The sequence below is a fragment of the Tupaia chinensis genome, unplaced genomic scaffold (genome assembly GCF_000334495.1).
Source record: "Tupaia chinensis unplaced genomic scaffold, TupChi_1.0 Scaffold138322_1, whole genome shotgun sequence".
NCBI classification, from domain to species: domain Eukaryota; kingdom Metazoa; phylum Chordata; class Mammalia; order Scandentia; family Tupaiidae; genus Tupaia; species Tupaia belangeri.
The window spans coordinates 1,456,642-1,476,646 of NW_006198219.1; the positions used below are offsets into that span (position 1 = coordinate 1,456,642).

Sequence of the window (20,005 nt, forward strand, 5' to 3'; positions counted from 1 at the left end):
AGGCTGGTGGCTCCTGGTACTTGTCCGACTGTCTGGGCGTCCTCTTTTTTGAGGGCATTTCCAGAATAGTTCGTTGGCGAGACTGAGGGCCGAGGACCGAGGCTCCCCCAGGCGACCGGGCAATGGAAGGAACCGGCGGGTATTGGGTTTGATTGGTGCGCAGCGCCGCCACGCCTGTAGGTTCTGCACAAACTGTTTGGGTTTCTGTGGTCCCGCCCTGCGCTTCCTGTCCCACCCCCAAGATTCCCAGCCCAGTTTTCCAAGTCTTTCTGCATTCTAGGTTGTAGTGTTCTCGGGTAGTTCACTGATGGCTCTCAACGCACTTTCCCCAGTCTGCATCCTTCTCGATTGTCACTGTGCTCCTGGTGGTTCCGCTGCTTCGTGTTTTTATTTATCAGCGAGTTGCTTTTAAGCTCACCTATATTTGATTCTCTCTCTGCTGTTGTTCAGGCAGATTCAGGTGTGTACTTTAAAGATAAAGCTGTGTGAATCATTGTGCTGTAGTGCTTCCTATCCCCGTGTCATTTCTGTCATTATGCTGGGAGGAACCTCATTGCCACGCCTAATACAGTGATACCTTCTAAGGAAAAGCGGTGACTCCTAGGAAAAACTTGGAAGACGTGTGACATAAGGGACTGTCATAGTCCCATTTAAAGTACTGGTTTTATTTCCATTAACAGTTGTATCCTGGTTCTGCAGTTCTAATTGTTGATATTTCAAAAATTACAAAAGTATGTTTCACAGTATCAAGAAAAATGTCTTTAAAACAGTGAGGTATTAAGGCTTTTAAAATCCTAGATTTTATAAAAATATGTTAAACTGAGAGCTTATGCTTCCTGTGAGACAGTTGTATCAAACCTAGTATTGCTAAATTATAGTTAAATTGTTTATGTAAATTAGTTGTACTTAAATATTAGCCATAGTTTTTCTCAATGATTTTGTTATTCTGTTTCTGTATAAGATCTAAATTAAAATCTGGTAAGACTGCTCATTTATTGAGTGATGTTTATGAAAGAGTAAGTTTCACTAGTTCATATATTCAGTTGTTTACTATACAGAGTTGAAACAAACAGTTTGTACTTTGAGTTCTTAGGGATTGTGCTAAAACATGCATATTGCTTCACTTGTGGGGCATGTACTTGTTGTAAAAGGTCAGAGTTAAAACTCTTAGCCCTAGACATTTTCCTGATCTGTTATTTCTTAGTTCTAATCTTTTTCTCTCCTCTTATGTATTTTATTCTGCTCATTATTCATTACATTTTAAAATTTACCCCCGTATTGGGTTTCAGTGTCCTAATTTCTTTCAGTATATCTTTCCTCCTATGCTTTTTTGTTCTCTGGAAAGCTTTTTTCTAATTCTGAGTAGTATTCAAGGCTCAACCCATGTTCTCTCTAAACCAGTTTAACATTTGAAACCCAAGTAATATTGTAATTTAATAGGTATGTGAATATTCAGAAAAGTCATAGAAAATACAGCATAGTGGGCCAGCAGGTGGTGTGGTGGTTAAGGACGCTGGATTCCCACATGGCCGACCACAGTTCGAGTCCCGGACCTGGTGGCTTGCGTGCTTTCTTTCTCTCTCTCTCTCCCTGGTCAAATTAAAATAAATAAATACAGTTAAATAAAATAATTCTTAAAAAAAAAAGAAAATACAGCATAGATTTTCAAATGAGCAGTTTTGAAGAAGAGATTTTATCAGCTTCCACATGATACCAAAATATTTACGTATTATTACTATAAGGTATACTTTTTAAATCCATGCATTCTGTGACTTCAGCTGCCCCTCTGTTGTTGTGTCACACATAAACCAACTGTAAATCAAATTTTTTTTTCGCTTTTCTCTCATTAAATTGTCTCCCTCCTAGTATTCCTTTTTCTTTTTAAACTCTCAGACTTATATCTACTCTTATCTCTAGCAATTTCTCAATCACCATTCAGGTTCTTTGAAGCAATGCTGCAGGTAATGCATATACTGTATGTTTCTTGGCACTCTTACGCAAGTTTTTCTGTAGGATACTTTTTTTTTTTTTTTTTGGAGAGGTTTTCGCTATAGGGCGCATGTGCTCGCCAGACAGAGACAGAGACAGAAAGCCAGAAATCACCCCCCAAGGGGGGATGGTCACGCCGCAATCCCTTCTCCTCCATTCTCCTCTCGGGATCTTGGGCACGCATGCACACGCGTCCAGCGTGAGTTTTAAGCCACTGGATCCGGGATGCGAACCACAGTCGAGTACGTGGGAGTCCAGCGACATAGGCATTACGCTAACTGCTGGTTCCCTGTAGGATAAATTCTTGATAATGGGATAGCTGGTGAAAGAATATGCCCTTCGGGAACCAGCAGTTAGCGTAATGGCTATGTCACTGGACTCCCACATAGTCCACTGCGGTTCGTGTCCCAGACCCGGTGGCTCTCTCTGTCTGTCTGGCAAGCGCATGCGCCCTACAGTGAAAATCTCTCCAAAAAAAAAAAGAATATGTCCTTCTAAAATTTTTATAGCATTTAAAATTCCCTCAGATACTGTTAAATAATCCACTTTTCAAATGTCCGATTTCCCAGCCTTTTATCAATAATAGATATTATCTGTTGTTTACATTTTTACCAATTGAAAGAACAAAGTATTTTGATGGCATCTTAAAAAATACAGTGAAGTATGTTTTCATAATTGTTCACATTTATTTTTCAGGGACTGGCCTATTCATGTTACTCCACCCCTTTTTTAAAATTGGATTATTCTCTCCTCTTCTTATATGTTCCGTTCTTTTTGTATTGTAGTTATTAACTCCTTGTATATTAAATGTTACCTGTAATTTCTTCTACACTGACTTGTTTGATTTAGCAGGTACTTATTAGACAGTGAAATCTCCTCATGTTTATCACCAGCTATAAATTGGAAGTCCTTTAGTATCCTGTTTCTTGGTGTTGACAGCATTTAGCACTATGTCTGGTATAGATTAAGTAGTCCATAAATGATGTTTGCATTGAATGAAGTTTAAAACTTCACCCTTGTATTCAAAGAACTTAAAGTCTAGTGTCACATAAACTAGTCAAGACTTTTAATGATAAGCAAGAAAAAACAGCACAGACTCTAAATTGCATATTAAGTTACATGTCGTAGGAAGAGTTATCTATCAGGAAACATCCCTAATTTAGTTTTTTCCCCTAAACATCCTACTGTTCATTTCTTTTCCATCCACTTCTATACTGAAAGATCCAGTATTTTTTATTGGAGTAAAATGACATCTAAATCCTCCATAGTGAAAATGTATTGGGTTTTTTGGAAAAGTCATAACATATATTGCTATGTAAAAATGCGTCATGACTTTTTCAATGACCTGGTATTCTGCTCTCTCTTTCTGAGACAACTTGCTGAACCTAGTTCAAATAGTCATTTGTTTTGTGTATGCCCAGTTTCAATTTTAACTGGAATCCTAATTTTATTTTTCTTGTTATTTCAGGTAAGACCATGAATTATGGCATTTCTTAAGTGAAGCATTCAGGAATGAAGTGAGAATATGTCATATAGAAAATAGATTTTCTTTTAAGTTATGTCTATTAATTTGACTGTAGATATATATATTTACTTCCTTAGTAATGCAAGAATTCTTTGTGGGAAGCAGAGAAGCAAGCAACTGCATTTCTTGTACTCACCTAAACATTACTGGAGGATAAGCCACATCAGTCTACAGAGAGGTTTTCATACAAGTAAAATAAGATGTAAATGGGCCAAAAGTGAAACACGGTCTTGTAATAAGCACTGTTACTCTCCAAGCAACCATGGTTTACATATTGGAATTTTGAAACTTAGCACTTCTGCTCCCAAAGGACTTACAAAAGTGAGCATTCGTATGTCCCGAATTAAAAGTACTTTGAACTCTGTTTCAAAGGCTGTTTTTGGTAGTCAGAATGAAATGATTTCACGTTTAGCTCAATTTAAGCCAAGTTCTCGAATACTGAGAAGAGTATCAGACAGTGGCTGGTTAAAACAGAGAAACATTAAAGAAGCCATCAAATCCCTGAAAAAATACAGTGACAAATCTGCTAAAAAGAATTCTTTTCCAGAAGAGAAAAGTCACGTTACAGATAAAGAAGAAGATATAGGTAAACAAAGCCTTTTTCATTATACAAATAGTTTAACCACAAAATTTGGTGAGTCATTCTATTTTTTATCAAATCATATTAATTCATACTTCAAACGTGAGGAAAAAATGTCTCAAAATAAGGAAAATAAAGATTTCCAAGACAAATCAGAACTTGAAGCTAAAAAGATTGAAGAAGTTAAATCCAGTTCTCCAGATCCTGCCATCGTTTCTGATAAGCCAGGCTCAGAATCATCTTTGGATACTGTGGACAAGGTTGCAAGTCCTAGTGGGATGCCAGAAGTTCTTCCAGTATCTACTAAGCAGAGCATTGCTAACTTTCTTTCTCGTCCCACTGAAGGTGTACAAGCCTTAGTAGGTGGTTACATTGGTGGACTTGTTCCTAAATTAAAGTATGAGTCAAAGAGTCAACCAGAAGAACAGGAAGAACCTACAAAAACTGAGCAGGCTATCAGTAAGGACAAACATGCAGAAGAGAAAAAGCATTTATCTCTTCAGCGAGAAAAGGCAAGTTTGGCATTCAGGGTGGCTTTAAGATGTATTAATTTTCGTCAAGTTTGTAATTTTCATTTCCTAATGGTACCTAAAAAATTTTAGCCTTTCTGTTTCATAATCTAATCATATTTATTTATTACGTCTTTATAGATTATTGCAAGAGTGAGTATTGATAATAGAACACGGGCATTAGTTCAGGCATTAAGAAGAACAACTGACCCAAAACTCTGCATTACTAGAGTTGAAGAACTGACTTTTCATCTTCTAGAATTCCCTGAAGGAAAAGGAGTGGCTGTCAAGGTAATTTATTTATCTAATTTGGTTTTATCTTGAAATAAAAATACTAATAAACCTAATATGGAGAAAGTAAAAAGCCTTTCATTTTTAATTTGCATTTTTTAGTAATTTTTTTTTTCAGAGAATTTTTTTGCTATAGGGCACATGTGCCTGCCAGAAAGACAGAGAGAGACAGAAAGTGAGAAATCACCACCGCCAGGGTGTATGACCACGCTGCAATCTCTTCTCCTCTATTCTCCTCTTGGGATCTTGGGCACACACGCACACATGCCTGGCATGAGTTTAAGTCACTGGGTCTGGGACTCGAACTGCGGTCGACTATGTGGGAGTCCAGTGACATAGCCATTACACTAACTGCTGGTCCTGGTAATTTTTATTATACATTTGACATACATTCAGTAATTGCCACATTTATTGTGTAATATACATTATGATAATTGATCTTTCTTATGTGATATAGGTTGTATTATTAGTACTAATATCTGTACTTTGAGATTAAATATTTATGAAATGGAAGACAAATACCAGATTTTTCTTAATTATGGTATAGATATTTATACTTTGTAACTATTTTGTTGTAGAGAGATTTTTGCTTAGGGCATGTGTATTTGGCAGAGAGACAAAAAGCAAGAAGTTACCCCCCTGGGGGAGATGGCCACACCACAATCCCTACTCTATTCTCCTCTCAGAATTTTGGGCACTCACTCATACATTTGCCTGGTGTGAGTTTCAAGCCACCAGGTCTGGGACACAAACCATGGTTGACCACATGGGAGTCCAGTACCTTAACTACTATGCTACCTACCCCTAGAAGTGAATATATTAAATAAAAGAGAAATGTAGTTAAGTCTCATCACATCTATACTATTATTTATAATATTTAGTGAACAGTTTGAAAATACATATCAGAATCCCATTAGAAATCTATTAGTGCTTATTTTTAGCTTGTCATTCTGAAAACTGTAAGTTAACTTAGTTTACATTCATTCTACTTTTTACAATCACCTTGCTAAAAAATTCCATGCCTTCAAATAATGTAGCCTATCTTAAGTTTTTATGTTATATAACAGATATGTTATGATATATAAGCTTCAGTATTTTGTGCTTCTAAAATTTGAGGTTATCTTTCATATTTATATAATTTCTTACCTGAAAAATAAATTCTTAAAAATATATATATGTGATTTCAAGTATATTTTACATTTCGGTGATATACTGAAAACATCTAAAGTAGAATTCCATACTGTTCTGGCTCATTTAGGCTGCTATAACAAAATAGTTTAGACTAGGAAATTTATAAACGAGTTTATTTTTCTCAGTCTAGAGAATGGGAAGTCCATGGTGCTGCCAGATTCAGTCCATGGTGCTGCCAGATTCAGTGTCTGATGAGTTCCTCACAAATGGTGGCTTCCAAAGGCATATTCACATGAAGAATGGGCATGGAAGCTCCTTTCACACCTCTTTGGCAAGGACACTAATCTTATTCCTGAGGCAGAACCCTCATGACTTAATCACTTCCCAACAGGCTTCACCTCTTAGTACTGTCTCATCTAGTATGAGGTTTTCTTTGGGGGAGGGGGGCAGTTTTTGCTATAGGACATGTGCAGTCACCAGAAAGACAGAGAGAGACAGAGAGACAGAAAGCCAGAAATCACTCCCCAGGGGAGATGGCCACGCTGCAATACCTTCTTCATTCTCCTCTCTGGGTCTTAGGCATGCACACACATGTGCCCAGTGTGAGTTTAAGCCACCGGGCTTGGGACTCGAACCACAGTCGACAATATGGGAGTCCAGCAACATAGCCATTATGCCAACTGCTGGTCCCTGAGTACTGGGTTTCTACCTGAAATTTAGGGGTAACACCAACATTCAGACCATAGCACATTAAATAAAAAACATTTTATTCAAATATATTATTTTTGTAAGCATAAAGTTCTGTAAACTTCACAAATTGCACATCCTATGTAATCAGCACCCAGATGAAAAAACATGACCAATGCTTCACAAAGCCTTTCGGTCATATCTCCTAAAAAAAGGTAATCATGCATCAGTTTCCCCAGTTTCCCCTGTTTTTATCTGTTATCTTAACTATTGTGTAGTTTGATTCTTTCGCTCAACATGTTGGTAGGAATCATTTACATTGTTATAGGTAGTTATAAATCACTCATTCTCATTGCTTTTATGTTTTATGGTGTGAAAGTATCACAATTTATTCAATGTACTTTCCATGCATTTCTCAGTAGTTTTCAGATTTAGTCTGTTATGAGTAGTCTTGCTAAGTGAGACTTTTGAGTACTCTTTCTTTTCGAGAGAGATTTTTTTGCTTTAGGGTCAGTGTGCTCACCAGAGACAGATAGAGTGACAAAGTGAGAAATCACCCTCCCCCCCAGGGGATGATCATGCCACATTCCCTTCTCCTCCTGGGATCTTGAGCACACACACACACATGTGTGTGCCCAGTGTGAGTTTGAAGTCATCAAGTCCAGGACTCGAACTGCAATCGACCATGTGGGAGTCCAATGATGTAACCACTATGCCACCTGCTGGTCCCTAAACTTTGAGTACTTTATTTTGGGTAACTAATCCCTCAGGACCCTTCAGTAAGTGCAGTATAGTAATATATATTCAGACCAAATTAGAATGAAAAATCTACATAGTTGTAAGAAAGTTGTTTCCCTTTCCCTTAATAATAAGCATTAAACAATAATGAACTGGATAAAGTAATTAAGACATGCTGGTATGTATTCTTTCATGTGAACTTTCCTAGTTAAGCTTTTGTTATTATAAAGAATTGATTTTATTTAAAAAAAACGTTAGAATTGTTTGTTATAAAATGTCTATATGAATTTTACCTTTTAAATGTGTGTATCATATTTATGGTGGCCATTTTTAGAGAACTATCTTTGATACTTAAACAAGTTTTTTCTTTTGTGTACATTTCCTTTGTGTGTTGCCTTTTTTTCTTATTTTTTAATTTGCCAGAGGACACTTGTACTTACCAGAGAGACAAAGAGGGAAATGGAGAAATCACACCTTCCAATGGGCCATGCCACATTCCCTTCTCCATTTCTCAGACCTGTTCAGCTTTTGGGCATGTGTACATATGTGCCTAGTGTGTCCGTTCGTCTGTTCGTCCGTCCGTTCTTTCTCTTTCTTTCTTTCTTTCTTTCTTTCTTTCTTTCTTTCTTTCTTTCTTTCTTTCTTTCTTTTTTAGGTTTTTGCCTTAGGGCACATGCGCTTGCTATAGAGAGGCAGACAGAGAGAGACAGTGAAAAATCCTTTGGAGGGATTGCCACACCACAGTCCCTTCTCCATTCTCCTCTCAGGATTTTGGGCATGCACACACACGCACCCAGCGTGATTTTTTTCAAGCTGCTGGGTCCTGGACTTGAATGGCTATTAGCCATGTGGGAATCTAGTATCTTAACCATTGTGCCACCTGCTGGCCTCCCAGTGTGTTTTTCAAGCTGCCAAGGCCAGGATTTGAACCACATGGTCATATGGGATTCAGCTGCCTTAACCACTAGGCGACAGAGCCAGCATTTATAGCAGCCACATTTAGGAAATTCTCTTAAATCATTTTTAATTTGCTGGTATAAAGGTGGTCCCTCACTATATATATATGTATAGATATATTTTTTAAGTTTATTTATTTCTTTTATCAGAGAGAGAGAAATAGCATTCCCATATGACCTTGACACCATGATTCATGCCAGCTTCAGCCAGCCCTGGATCATGGGTACACATTTGCCCTGTGTACTCAGGGAGGTCTCTAGCCATTAACCGGGGACCTTCTCATGTGGAAATTTTACTGCTCCACTACCATTCAGTCTTTCATTATAAGTTTAAATTAAAAACAAACAAACTTTTTATTGTTTTAAAGAAAGGGCAACACATGAACATTGTAGAAAAGAAAAGAAAAAAATATATATACATACATATTGATAGTTCTACCACGCTCAGATAACAAGTATAGCATACTAGGGTTTATTTTTATTAGACAAGAGTTATCCTTAGTAACAAACACCACCAGAATCTCAGTGACTTAACAGAAGTTTATTTCTCATGTATGCTAAGTCACTTGTGGGGGACAGGGTAAGAGTGTTCTAGCGAAAAATAATAGGTTTATTTTATCATACCCTATTTCTCATGCCCATGGGCCTGAGAAGTACAGCCTTCTGTGTGCTTAGAAGAAGAACCAAACTGGGATTGGTGAACATTAGTAATGTCTGCTACAGCATTCGTCTAGAAATTGTTCTAAGCTTATGCATATCAAATGAACTTCCAAAATAACTCTAAACTGGAGTCTAATCTAGACCACACATTGCATGAGGATTATTAATCTACAAGTCATTTATATTATATTACAATCCATCTTCACGACTGCTTTTTTATCCCCACCTTCAAAACTGACTAGTTAAAGTTGACTTTGTTGGTTAACTAGAACTTCCTTTCTGGATTTACCTAGGTTCCTCCTTACTGATGTTAGTCATTGTATTCCTCTTTCCTTTTGTTCCCTGATCACTGGAGTTTAAATATAAAGGCTTTATTGAGCTAGACATTTCCTTGTTAGAGTGCATTGGTAGATAATGATACGTGCCTCATAATACATCATGTCAGAACACCTGTAATAACCGGTGAACAATCATTAGTAATGCTGAGGACACCCCTGGGTGAGAGATGACAGACTGCTCTTCATTGGACAGTTAGAGAGAACTATTATCCCATCAACCATTAATCAAATCATATTTAAAATTAGTCATTTAATTAGGGTTGTAGAAGGATGCCTTTCCAGTTCTTTCACTCTTTCTACATTCTAATTGATATTCTTATGTAACTTAAGCTATCTAGATAGTCTCAAAGGCAAATTTTATAGGAAAAGTAAGAGAAATAATTTCTATTTAGTCACCAACTTTCAAAGTAAGGTGTTTGTATTGCTTTAATATAAATTGTTTTAATTCATGATAACATGAATTTTTTGCACTATTTAAAAAAATATTAGGCCATCAGACAGCATGGAGGTTAAGGTGGCTGGATCCCACATGGCCAACTGTGCAGTTCGAGTCCTGGACCTGGCAGCCTCAGAAACATGCCAGGCACTTGTGCGTGCATTCCCCAAATCCTGAGAAGAGCATGGAGGAAAAGGGATTGTGGCACGGCCATTCCTCCTGTGGAGTGATTTCTCACTTTCCCCCTCTGTCTCTCTCCAGCAAGCACACATGCTCTATAGCAAACTAAAAAAATTTAAAAATACCATTATTGGGCACTAATGGCATGGTGGTTAAGATGGCAGATTCGCACATGGCCACCTACACAGTCTGGTGGCTTGAAAGACATACATGCCAGGCACCTGCAGTTGTACTCCAAATCCTGACAGGAGAATGGAGAAGGGATTGTGGCATGACCTTCCCCTGGGGCATACTTTTTCACTTTACTTTCTCTCTGGCAAGTGCACGTGGCTTATAGCAAAAAATACCTATCAATCTATGGTTCTTTTCTCCCTCTTTTTGTAAATGCTGAATGTATCACAACTTTTGACTAATGGTCAGGTGATTGTATATGGGTCTGTTTCTGGACACTGTATTTTGTTCCATTGGTTTATTTGTCCCTGCATCCTACTATTGCACTGCCTAAGTTATTATAGCTTTATAATTAACTTAATATCTGGTAGGATAAATCTTTCAATTTTGTTCTTCCTCTTAATATTCGCTTGCTATTCTTTTTTTTCTTTTTTTTTTTTGTGGGGGGAGAGGTTTTTTGCTATAGGTCATGTGTGCTTGTCAGAAAGACGGAGAGATAGAAAGCAAGAAATCACCCCCAGGGGGAATGGTCATGCCATAATCCCTTCTCTTCCATTCTCCTCTCTGGATCTTGGGCATGAGTTTAAGCCACTGGGTCCGGGACTTGAACCGCGATCGACTACATGGGAGTCCAACGATGTAGCCATTACGTCATCTGCTGGTGCCCACTTTGCTATTCTTCTAATTTTTAAAATTTTATTTTAGAGAGATTTTTGTTGTAGGGTGCACCTGCTCTCCAGAGAGACAGAAAGTGAGGAATCACTCTCCCCCCCTAGGAGGAATGGCCATGCCATGATCCTTTCTCCTCCATTCTCCTCTGAGGATTTTGGATGTGTATGCGCACGCGCATGGTGTGAGTTCTAAGCCACTGTCTCTGGGACTCAAACCATGGTCAACTATGTGGGAGTCTAACGATGTAACATTACACCATCGGCTCGTCCCAACAGTTTGCTTTTTTTAACATGTATTTATGTAAAAATTTTAGAATCTGCTTATCTACCAAAAATTGAAAAAGTAAAGAAGAAAAATCATATTGTATGTATGATATATGTTCCATGTATGTTTAGAACAGTTAAGGATGAATTGAGTCTCCCAAGCCATGACTATGATATAGTCTTACATTTCTTGAGTCATTTTATTTTCCCTCAGCATTTAAAATTATTTAATTGTGGGTGTTACATATCCTTACCAGAGAGACAGAGGCAGTGAGAAAGGGGAAAGTGAGAGATCACCTATTGGGGAGGTGGACACACTGCAGTCCCTTTCCCTCCATTCTCCTTTCTGGATTTTAAGCATGTGCCCAGCATGCTTTTCAAGCTGCTGGGTCCAGGAGTTGAACTGAGCAGTCAGCTGTGCGAGGTCCAGTACCTTAGCCACCATGCCACCTGTTGGGCTATAATTTTTATTATTTTTGTTTTAGCATCCTTTATTGCTAATTATAATAGAAATGTGTAATATAACGATATAATATCAAATATCCCTTGATTTTGGTCATTCGGTAGTGATTATATAATATGCATTATAACTTTTCAGGATGTTGTACATTGTGAACAGAAAGAACTGAATAAGATACATATTACATCAGATAATTTCTTTTTTTTTTTCTTTTTTTTGAGAGGTTTTTGCTGTAGAGTGCGTGCGTTTGCCAGAAATACAGAGAGAGACAGACAGAGAGACATAAAGTGAGAAATCACCCCCCGGGGAGATGGCCATGCCACAATCTCTTTTCCCTTATTCTCCTCTCAGGATCTTGGGCACGCATGCACATGGTCCAGCGTGAGTTTAAGCCACTAGGTCTAGGACTTGAACCACGGTCGACTACGTGGGAGTCTAGCAACATAGCCATTACACTAACTGCTGGTCCCATTAATTCCTTTTTCTATACTATTTATTTATTCCTTGTTTGGCATATAGAGTGGGGTATCAATAACCATAATTCAGTTAGAGTAAGAGCTGAGTCAAAGCTGGGTTGTGACCAGGGAAGACCTCTAGTTTGTCCTGTTTTTAGTACATATTCTGCCAGGACTTTCAGTTGACAATCTGGTGTATTCATTACCAGCACTGTATTGGGTCCTAAAACCTCAAGAATATCCCCCCGAAAAAAATCATTTTTAGAGGTCTTCAGCTTAGATTTATAGTCTTCCATACCTTATCATTTCAGAATCCAGCAAATGGCTTAGGGCAAATTAACCTTATGATTGTAGCCCCTCAGATCTTCAGTTTTGTCACACCAATCCCATGAGGCTCAAGATGCTCAGCTAGCATCTCTGTCCTCCATTTGTGGTCCTCTGTCTGAGCAAGTCCCATTTTTGATCTTTTGCTTTTTCCAGAATCAGCAACGCCCCAGTGGAAGAAAAACCGTAGCTTCCCAGCTTACTCTCCTGCAGTATCTCCTCTCCAGATGCTCAGTGCCTCTGATTGCTTCAGTAGTTCTCTGATGCCGTTAAACAGATGGTGCTTGTCTTGTACTTTATGAAGCTTTCCTTGTTGTTCTTGGCATGAACAGTGATTTCTAACAGACCGTTCCATCCTAACCACAAATGGAAATTTGCGTTTCTGTTCTCCATCATTGTTCAAGTTCAAGTGGAGCCGGGCTTGACAATACTCAGGGGAAAAAAAGGAAAAGAATATAGACCAATGGTATTTCAGGTTTGATTGATCATAGAAAAGAAACAAAATGAATAATACATTGGAACCATTCCCTTAAGCCTGGAAGATTGACCATGTATCTTTGATGGGTTTGACACAGAACCCTGGAACTTAAATTCAGTATGAAGTTGACCACTTAGAATCTTGAAGATCCAGGTTTATGTAAACCACTGTATTTAATTACAGTGGTCAGTTTTTACTTTCCACCTCCTTACTCATTACATTTGTGTATATTCCACTATGAGGTCTCCTTGTGTCCCATATGTAACGTACACAGATGGTTTGTTTTTCTTTTAAAAAGAGTTTAATTTCCATTAATTACTATGAAGCAATTTTATTCTCTTAATGTTAGGAATTTGGAAAGAATATTGTGTAAAATTTATATGGTAACCTTTTCTTCTATCAATCGATACTTCGTAAACTTGTGTTAAGCAAATTCATTATTAAGCTTTGTTCTCTTTTTAAGATAATTATTTAATCTTATTTATTATTATTATTATTATTTGCTATAGGGCATGTGTGCTCACGAGAGAAAATGAGAGAAAAAGAGAGAGGAAAAGCAAGCTGCTAGGTCTGGGACTTGAACTGCGATCGGCCATGTGGCAGTCCAGAGCCTCAAGCACTATCATGCCACCTGCTGGCCCCTAAGTATTATTCCTTTTATTTTTTAAGAGGTTTTTTACTTAGGGTGCATGTGCTTACCTGAGAAAGAGAGACAGTGATAGTGAGAGGGAAAGTGAGAAATCATCCCCTAGAGGGCACAACTCAATCCCTTTTCCATTATCCTCCCGGAATCTTGGGCATGCATGCACAAGCACCTAGCGTGATTTTTTTTTGTTTTTGGAGAGATTTTCACTGTAGGGCGCGTGCGCTCGCCAGACAGACAGAGACATAGAGAGAGAAAGCCAGAAATCACCCCCCAGGGGGGATGGTCACGCCGCAATCCCTTCTCCTCCATTCTCCTCTCGGGATCTTGGGCACGCACGCACACACGCCCGGCGTGAGTTTTAAGCCACCGGGTCCGGGACATGCACCGCAGTCGTCTACGTGGGAGTCCAGCGACATAGCCATTACGCTAACTGCTGGTTCCCTGATTTTTTTTTTTTTTTAAAAAAAAAGAGTTTTTTTTTGCCATAGGGCGCATGTGCTCGCCAGAGAGACAGAGAGACAGAAAGTGTGAAATCACCTCCCAGGGGGATGGCCACACCACAATCCTTTCTTCTCCATTCTCCTCTTGGGATCTTGGGCATGTACACATATGTGCCCAGCGTGAGTTTAAGCCACCGGGTCCAAGACTTGAACCATGGTCGACTACATGGGAGTTCAACAATATAACCATTATGCTAACTGCTGATCCCTGGTATGATTTTTCAAGCCAACACGCCTGGGACTTGAACCGTATTCAGCCATGTGGGAGTACAGCAATGTAACTGCTCTGCCATCTGCTGGCCCCAACATTGTTCCTTTTAAAGAAAATATTTACATGAGATTAATTTTTGTCCTCAAAGTTAAGACTGGTACATCCTAGATATTAGCTGAGATTAATGTATCAAAAATTAATCTTTCGGGAACCAGCAGTTAGCGTAATGGCTATGTTGCTGGACTCCCACGTAGTCTACTGTGGTTCGCGTCCTGGACCCGGTGGCTTAAAACTCACGCCGGGTGCATGTGCGTGCGTGCCCAAGATCCTGAGAGGAGAATGGAGGAGAAGGGATTGCGGCGTGACCATCCCCCCTGGGGGGTGATTTCTGGCTTTCTCTCTCTATGTCTCTCTCTGTCTGTCTGGCGAGTGCACGCGCCCTATAGCGAAAACCTCTCCCCCCCCCAAAACAAAACAAAACAACAATAACAAAAAAACTAATCTTTCAAGATTATTGAGAAAGTGAGGAACACTGACACCTTAATTTTATGTGATGATCTGCATATGGTGATTAAAAATAATTACACATTTTCACTCTTTGTTTGACAAAAGCAACAAAGTATCTTTTTTCTCAATACAGGAAAAAGTTATTCCATATCTATTACGACTGAGACAAATCAAAGATGAAACTCTTCAGGCTGCAGTTAGAGAAATGTTGGCCTTAATTGGTTATGTAGATCCAGTTAAAGGGAGAGGAATCCGAATTCTCACAATTGATGGTGGAGGAACAAGGTAAGACTAGAAAAAATGATTTTTAGAAACTTAAGAGTTCAGCTCTGAGATTAAAACTAAGCTGATTTGATACAATTACATCATTATAAAACATTTTAAGAACAAAGCGTGGAGTTGCTCTATCTAAGAGCTATTCTAACATATACCTAAATTACCTTTTATTTTGATTCAATCTAGTATTTATGTTTTGATTTGGTCTTTTCAGGTATTTTTAGTAGTTTAAGACCTTGTTACCATTATTCTCTTAAACGCTTGGCAATATTTTACAATTTTAGCTTTCTTTTATAGTATATATCTTACCCACATATAGCAATTAACTAGTCTAGATGGTTTAGAAAAGGAAGACTATACCAGTAACTTCCTGGCTTCTGTGTTCTCACTTGGAGATGCCAGTTTTGGTTCTATATGAGAAATAACATGTTCTTTTTTTAAAAGGAGATAATTTTACTATTGAACTTTCTTTACTTTATTCCTGATAGAGCACATTTGTGAGTACGTGAGAGTGAAAGAGGAATGGGGGGCATGAGCACCCTCCATTGGATCTGGTCATGCCATGATCCACATCCTCCACTTCTCCAGGTCTTTAGATCTTGGGCAGTCATGTGTGTATCTGGTGCCTTGCAGGCCACTTGGCCAGGAGATTCAAACCTTAGTTGCCATGTGGCATCTGACTTCTGTTTTTGTTCTTTTTTCTTTTCAGTTGACAGAAGGTGTATGTGAATTCTCTAGAAAGAAGGCGAGTGTAGTCAGTGGGTTGTGGGCATGCTGCAATCTCTTCTCCATTTCTCCATCTTGTTGAGATTTGGGGCATGTGCCAGGCATGGTGTTTTTTAGACCTCCAGAACCAGGATTCAAACCTCCGTCAACCATGAGGGATTCAGCTTCCTGAATCACTAAGCTACAGGGCTTCCCCCAGCTGCTTTTGAGTTGTGTGTTACCACTGTGCCACAGAGCCAGTCCATAGTTCTCTGGGAACATACGTATGCGTTTATTCAGTTTTAGTTTATATAATTATTCCCTGCTTATTGCTTATGTTCTTTGGCTTGCCTTTTTTTTTTTTTTTTTTTTTTAACCTTTCCCCCTAAGTTTTCTAGCTTGGGTCCTAGTTCTTTGCCACCTCTACTCTTATCTGTTAGATCGATAGCGCTTTCCTGGTCTGTTGTTCTTAGCTTTAAATTATGTCTCTTACTTTGCTTTCTGGTTGGTATACCTGCCTTACCAATCATTCTCATGTATATTCAAGTACTACTCTTATCTTTTTGTTACATTCCAGAATCCTATTTGTCACCTAAGCCATTTATACTTTGACATTAGTGTGAAGGAAAGAGCAGTGAGAAAAGGAGGCTATTTAGTAATCTCTAGGCATAAGGCAGTAAGGTTTTAATCTCAGATGGTGGCAGTGGGAAGCAGAAAGAAGGAAAGATATACAAGAACTTTTGAAGGAAAGCAAGACTGGATATGGTAGAAATAGGTCTAGAAAGGTCTGGAACACTTGGGATGTAAGCAAACACTGTGCCTGACCTGGACAGAATTACAGGGACAGGGAAAGTGATTGGTGTTGAGACAGTTCTGATTTGGACATGTTAAATATAAGGTTACATGTATTCATAAGGAAGTGTTCATTTGTCAAAGAAGAGCCAACTGAAGACAAAGTTTTAGGAGATCTTGGTGGATGTTTCTTAGGGAAATGAAATAATGTAAGAAAGGATACGTTTGATTTCTGCAATGAAATGACAATGAATTGGAGAGAATCATTCTGGTCCATAGAATTGGTTTCAAGTGATTAAAAAGTAGGGTAGGTGGCAGTTAAATGAGAATGGCAGTTGAGTGGGAATTCCACTGAGCAGCTAAAAGAATTCTTGCTGCTATTAGTCCAGGGGAATTGGGACAGATAGTGTTACTCATTGAACGAACTAACAAATATTGATTGAGTATCCCATGATGTAAACACTGATACAAATCCTGGGGTCATCAAGTAAACAAAACAGACAAAATCTGAGTCTTCATGGTGCTTGCATTCTAGAGGGGATAATTAAGCAAAACAAAAAATTTAGAAAAACTAAAATATATTATTGGGTAGTAATGGGTACTATAGAGAAAAATGAAGCAAAGTAAAGGGATAGGGAATAATAGTGCTAGGTTAAACAATGATCAAGACCAGAGCTTTTTTAAAAAGTAATATTTAGGGACCAGCAGATGACATAAAGGTTATGTTGCTGTAATTGGCTGTGGTTCGAGTCCCAGACCTGGTGACTTAAACTCACGCTGGGGCACATGTGTGTGTGTGTGCCCAAGATCCCAATAGGAGAATGGAGAAGGGATTGCGGTATGGTCATCTCCCCCTGGGGGAGTGATTTCTCACTTTCTATCTCTCTGTCTCTGTCTTGTGGTGAGCTTACACACCTTATAGCAAAAACCTCTCTTAATTAAAAAAAAAAAAAAAACTACTGTTAAAGTAGTGATCTGAAAGAAGTAAGAAAAGTAAAGAACATTCTGATGGCTAAAGTGAGAGAGAGATGGTGAATAAGTGGCTTCGATGAATAAGTATTTGATCTTTCGGAATAAGAGTTGTTTATTATTCAGGAAAGAAGTTGGAGTAAGGACATTTGGGAAATTCTTGAGCTGGGGTAGGATGATGAAGGTAAAGTCCCACTGGAGGTGATCTTGTCCTGTAAAGGACCCTTGGCTGTGTTTGGAGAGACTGTTGGTGTTTACCAATAATATTGGTGGTGGAGGGCCACTTGCATCTAGTTGCTCTAAACATCTAACAGTGCACTGTATAGCACCCCCAAGACAAAGAGTTATCTGACCCAAAATGTCAGTAATTCTACTGTTAAGAAACTGGTCAAAGGAAATATGACCAAACAGCCAGAATGGAAAGTTTCAGTTGAAAGTAGTAAGTTATGAGTGCTTGTGAGAGAAAGAACCTGTATCCCTCCTTTCTTTCAAATAAGAGAGTGTGGTAATTTATTTTCAAGTCTTTTGTGAGAATATCTATGTACTTAAAAAAAAAAAAAATCCTGGTATAAGATAATGGAGATCACCTTGTTAAATATATTACATTTTATCTAGCATTATCTTTTTCCTTCATTTTCACTTTGAATTAATAATGTAGGTCATCAGTAATGTCATGATGCATTTTTGCATAGAAAAATATGTCATGACTTTCCCAATGACCTAATATCTCTTTTATAAGCTCTTTACTTTTCTTTTCCTTCAGATTTTTGCCATAAGGCACATGTACTTGCTGGAGAGAGACAGAGAGAGTGAGAAGAAAAAGAAATCTCCCCACGCAGGATTTTGAGTATGCACAAACATGTGCCTGGTGTGATTTTTAAGCCACCAGGTCCAGGACAGCCATGTGGGAGTCCAGTGTTGTAACCACCATACCACCTTGCTGACCCTGAGCCGTTTATTTTCTTACATCTCAAAGCCATATTAGTTCTTGCCATAAATAAATAAATATAAATATAAATATCTTTGGTGTTCTGTTTTGATCTTACAACTTTCTCTAGTGACTTTCTATTACTATTATCAAAACAGAATTCGGCACTCTAAATTTTACTTTGTGGTTCCTAGCTACCATTGCATTCCAGGACTTAACCTACCCCACATCTTATGTTGTGAATTGATCTTTTCATTGTTTTTGTATATTCTCCCAGTGTTAAGAACTGTTCTCATGGTACATATCCAGAATTGGCCTATACCTCCAAAGGTATTTCATCTTTTCACATGCCTTCATGATATTGGATTGTTGGGAAAGTCATGATGTATTTTTGCATAGAAAAATAGAAAAATATGTCATAATTTTCCCAACCACCTAATATTTAATGCTTTTGGCAAGAATCTATAAAAGAACAGTCAGTAGCATTAATATACCACTAGTGTACAGGGCCATCCTAAGATTATTGAGAGTTTTAAAAATGAGTAAATAAAAAGGAGCTTCTGAATCTGAGTAATGCAGTACAGACATACCTTAGAGCTATTGTGGGTTTGTTTCCAGACTACCAGAATAAAGCAAATGTGATAATAAAGCAAGACACACAAATACTTAGTTTCTCAGTGCATATAAAACTTACACCTAGGGCTAGTCCTGTAAGTGCATTGGGAGTCAGATCCTACATGGCCAACTCTGGTTCACATCCCTAAAACTTGGAAAAGCACACTATGCACATGTGCCTGCGTTCACAAAATCCTGATGGGAAGGATAAATGGAGGAAAGGGATCACAGCATGACCATGCCCATTGGGAGGTGCTTTCTCTCTTCCACACCACCTCTGGTGAGCGTATGCATCTTCTGGCAATTAAAAAAGAAAGTTACGTTTGCACCATGCTGTAGTCTATTAAAAAGTGTGCAAGAGCATTATGTCTAAAAACATAATGCACATACCTTAATTTAAAAATGCTTATTGGTAAATAATGTTAATGATCACCTGAGCATCAAAATCTTTTTTCTGATATGAGAATTATGCCTTTACGTTAATGCCTCTGACTGATCACAGAGTGGTGGTTGCTGAAGGTTTGGATGACTGTGACAATTTCTAAAGATAAAACAAAGTTTAATACATTGTTCAACTGTTTTACAACAGACTTCTCTGTAGCTTGTGATGCTATTGGACAGCATTTTACCTGCCTAGAACTTCTTTCAAAATCAGAATCAGTACTCAAATCCCACCACTGCTTTATTGATGAAGTTTCTGTAATGTTCTAAATTTTCTGTTATGTCAACAGTGTTCATAGCATCTTGACCAGAAGTAGGTTCCATCACAAGAAACCACTATCTTTGCTCATCTGTAAGAAACTACCCTTTATCTTTTAAAGTTTGAGTTTGAGATTACAGTAATTCAGTTCCATCTTCAGGCTCCATTGCTAGGTCTAGTTCTCTTGGTCTTTCTATTGTAAGTGCAGTTACTTCCTCTACTGAACTCTTAAATTCCTCAAACTCATCTGCGAGGGTTGGAATCTTCTTCTTCCAAACCCCTATGATTGTTGATGTTTTACCTCCTCATGAGT

The 20,005-nt window shown here is 38.3% G+C and overlaps 1 protein-coding gene across 3 annotated transcripts in view; it reads left to right on the forward strand.

Moving 5' to 3' along the window:
- The first annotated feature begins 257 nt into the window (after window positions 1-257).
- PNPLA8 (patatin like domain 8, phospholipase A2) overlaps window positions 258-20,005 on the forward strand; it is a 46,354-nt gene continuing 26,606 nt past the window's right edge. The window contains exons 1-5 of one of the 3 annotated variants that reach the window (XM_014592685.2): window positions 263-460; window positions 3,458-3,506; window positions 3,592-4,606; window positions 4,745-4,894; window positions 14,841-14,992. In XM_014592685.2, coding sequence (XP_014448171.1) covers window positions 3,502-3,506; window positions 3,592-4,606; window positions 4,745-4,894; window positions 14,841-14,992 — 1,322 coding nt within the window. In that variant the 5' untranslated portion in view covers window positions 263-460; window positions 3,458-3,501. Of the gene's footprint in view, window positions 461-3,457; window positions 4,607-4,744; window positions 4,895-14,840; window positions 14,993-20,005 lie in introns of all 3 variants that reach the window. The other 2 variants (XM_027765408.1, XM_006161130.3) reach the window with 2 other exon arrangements.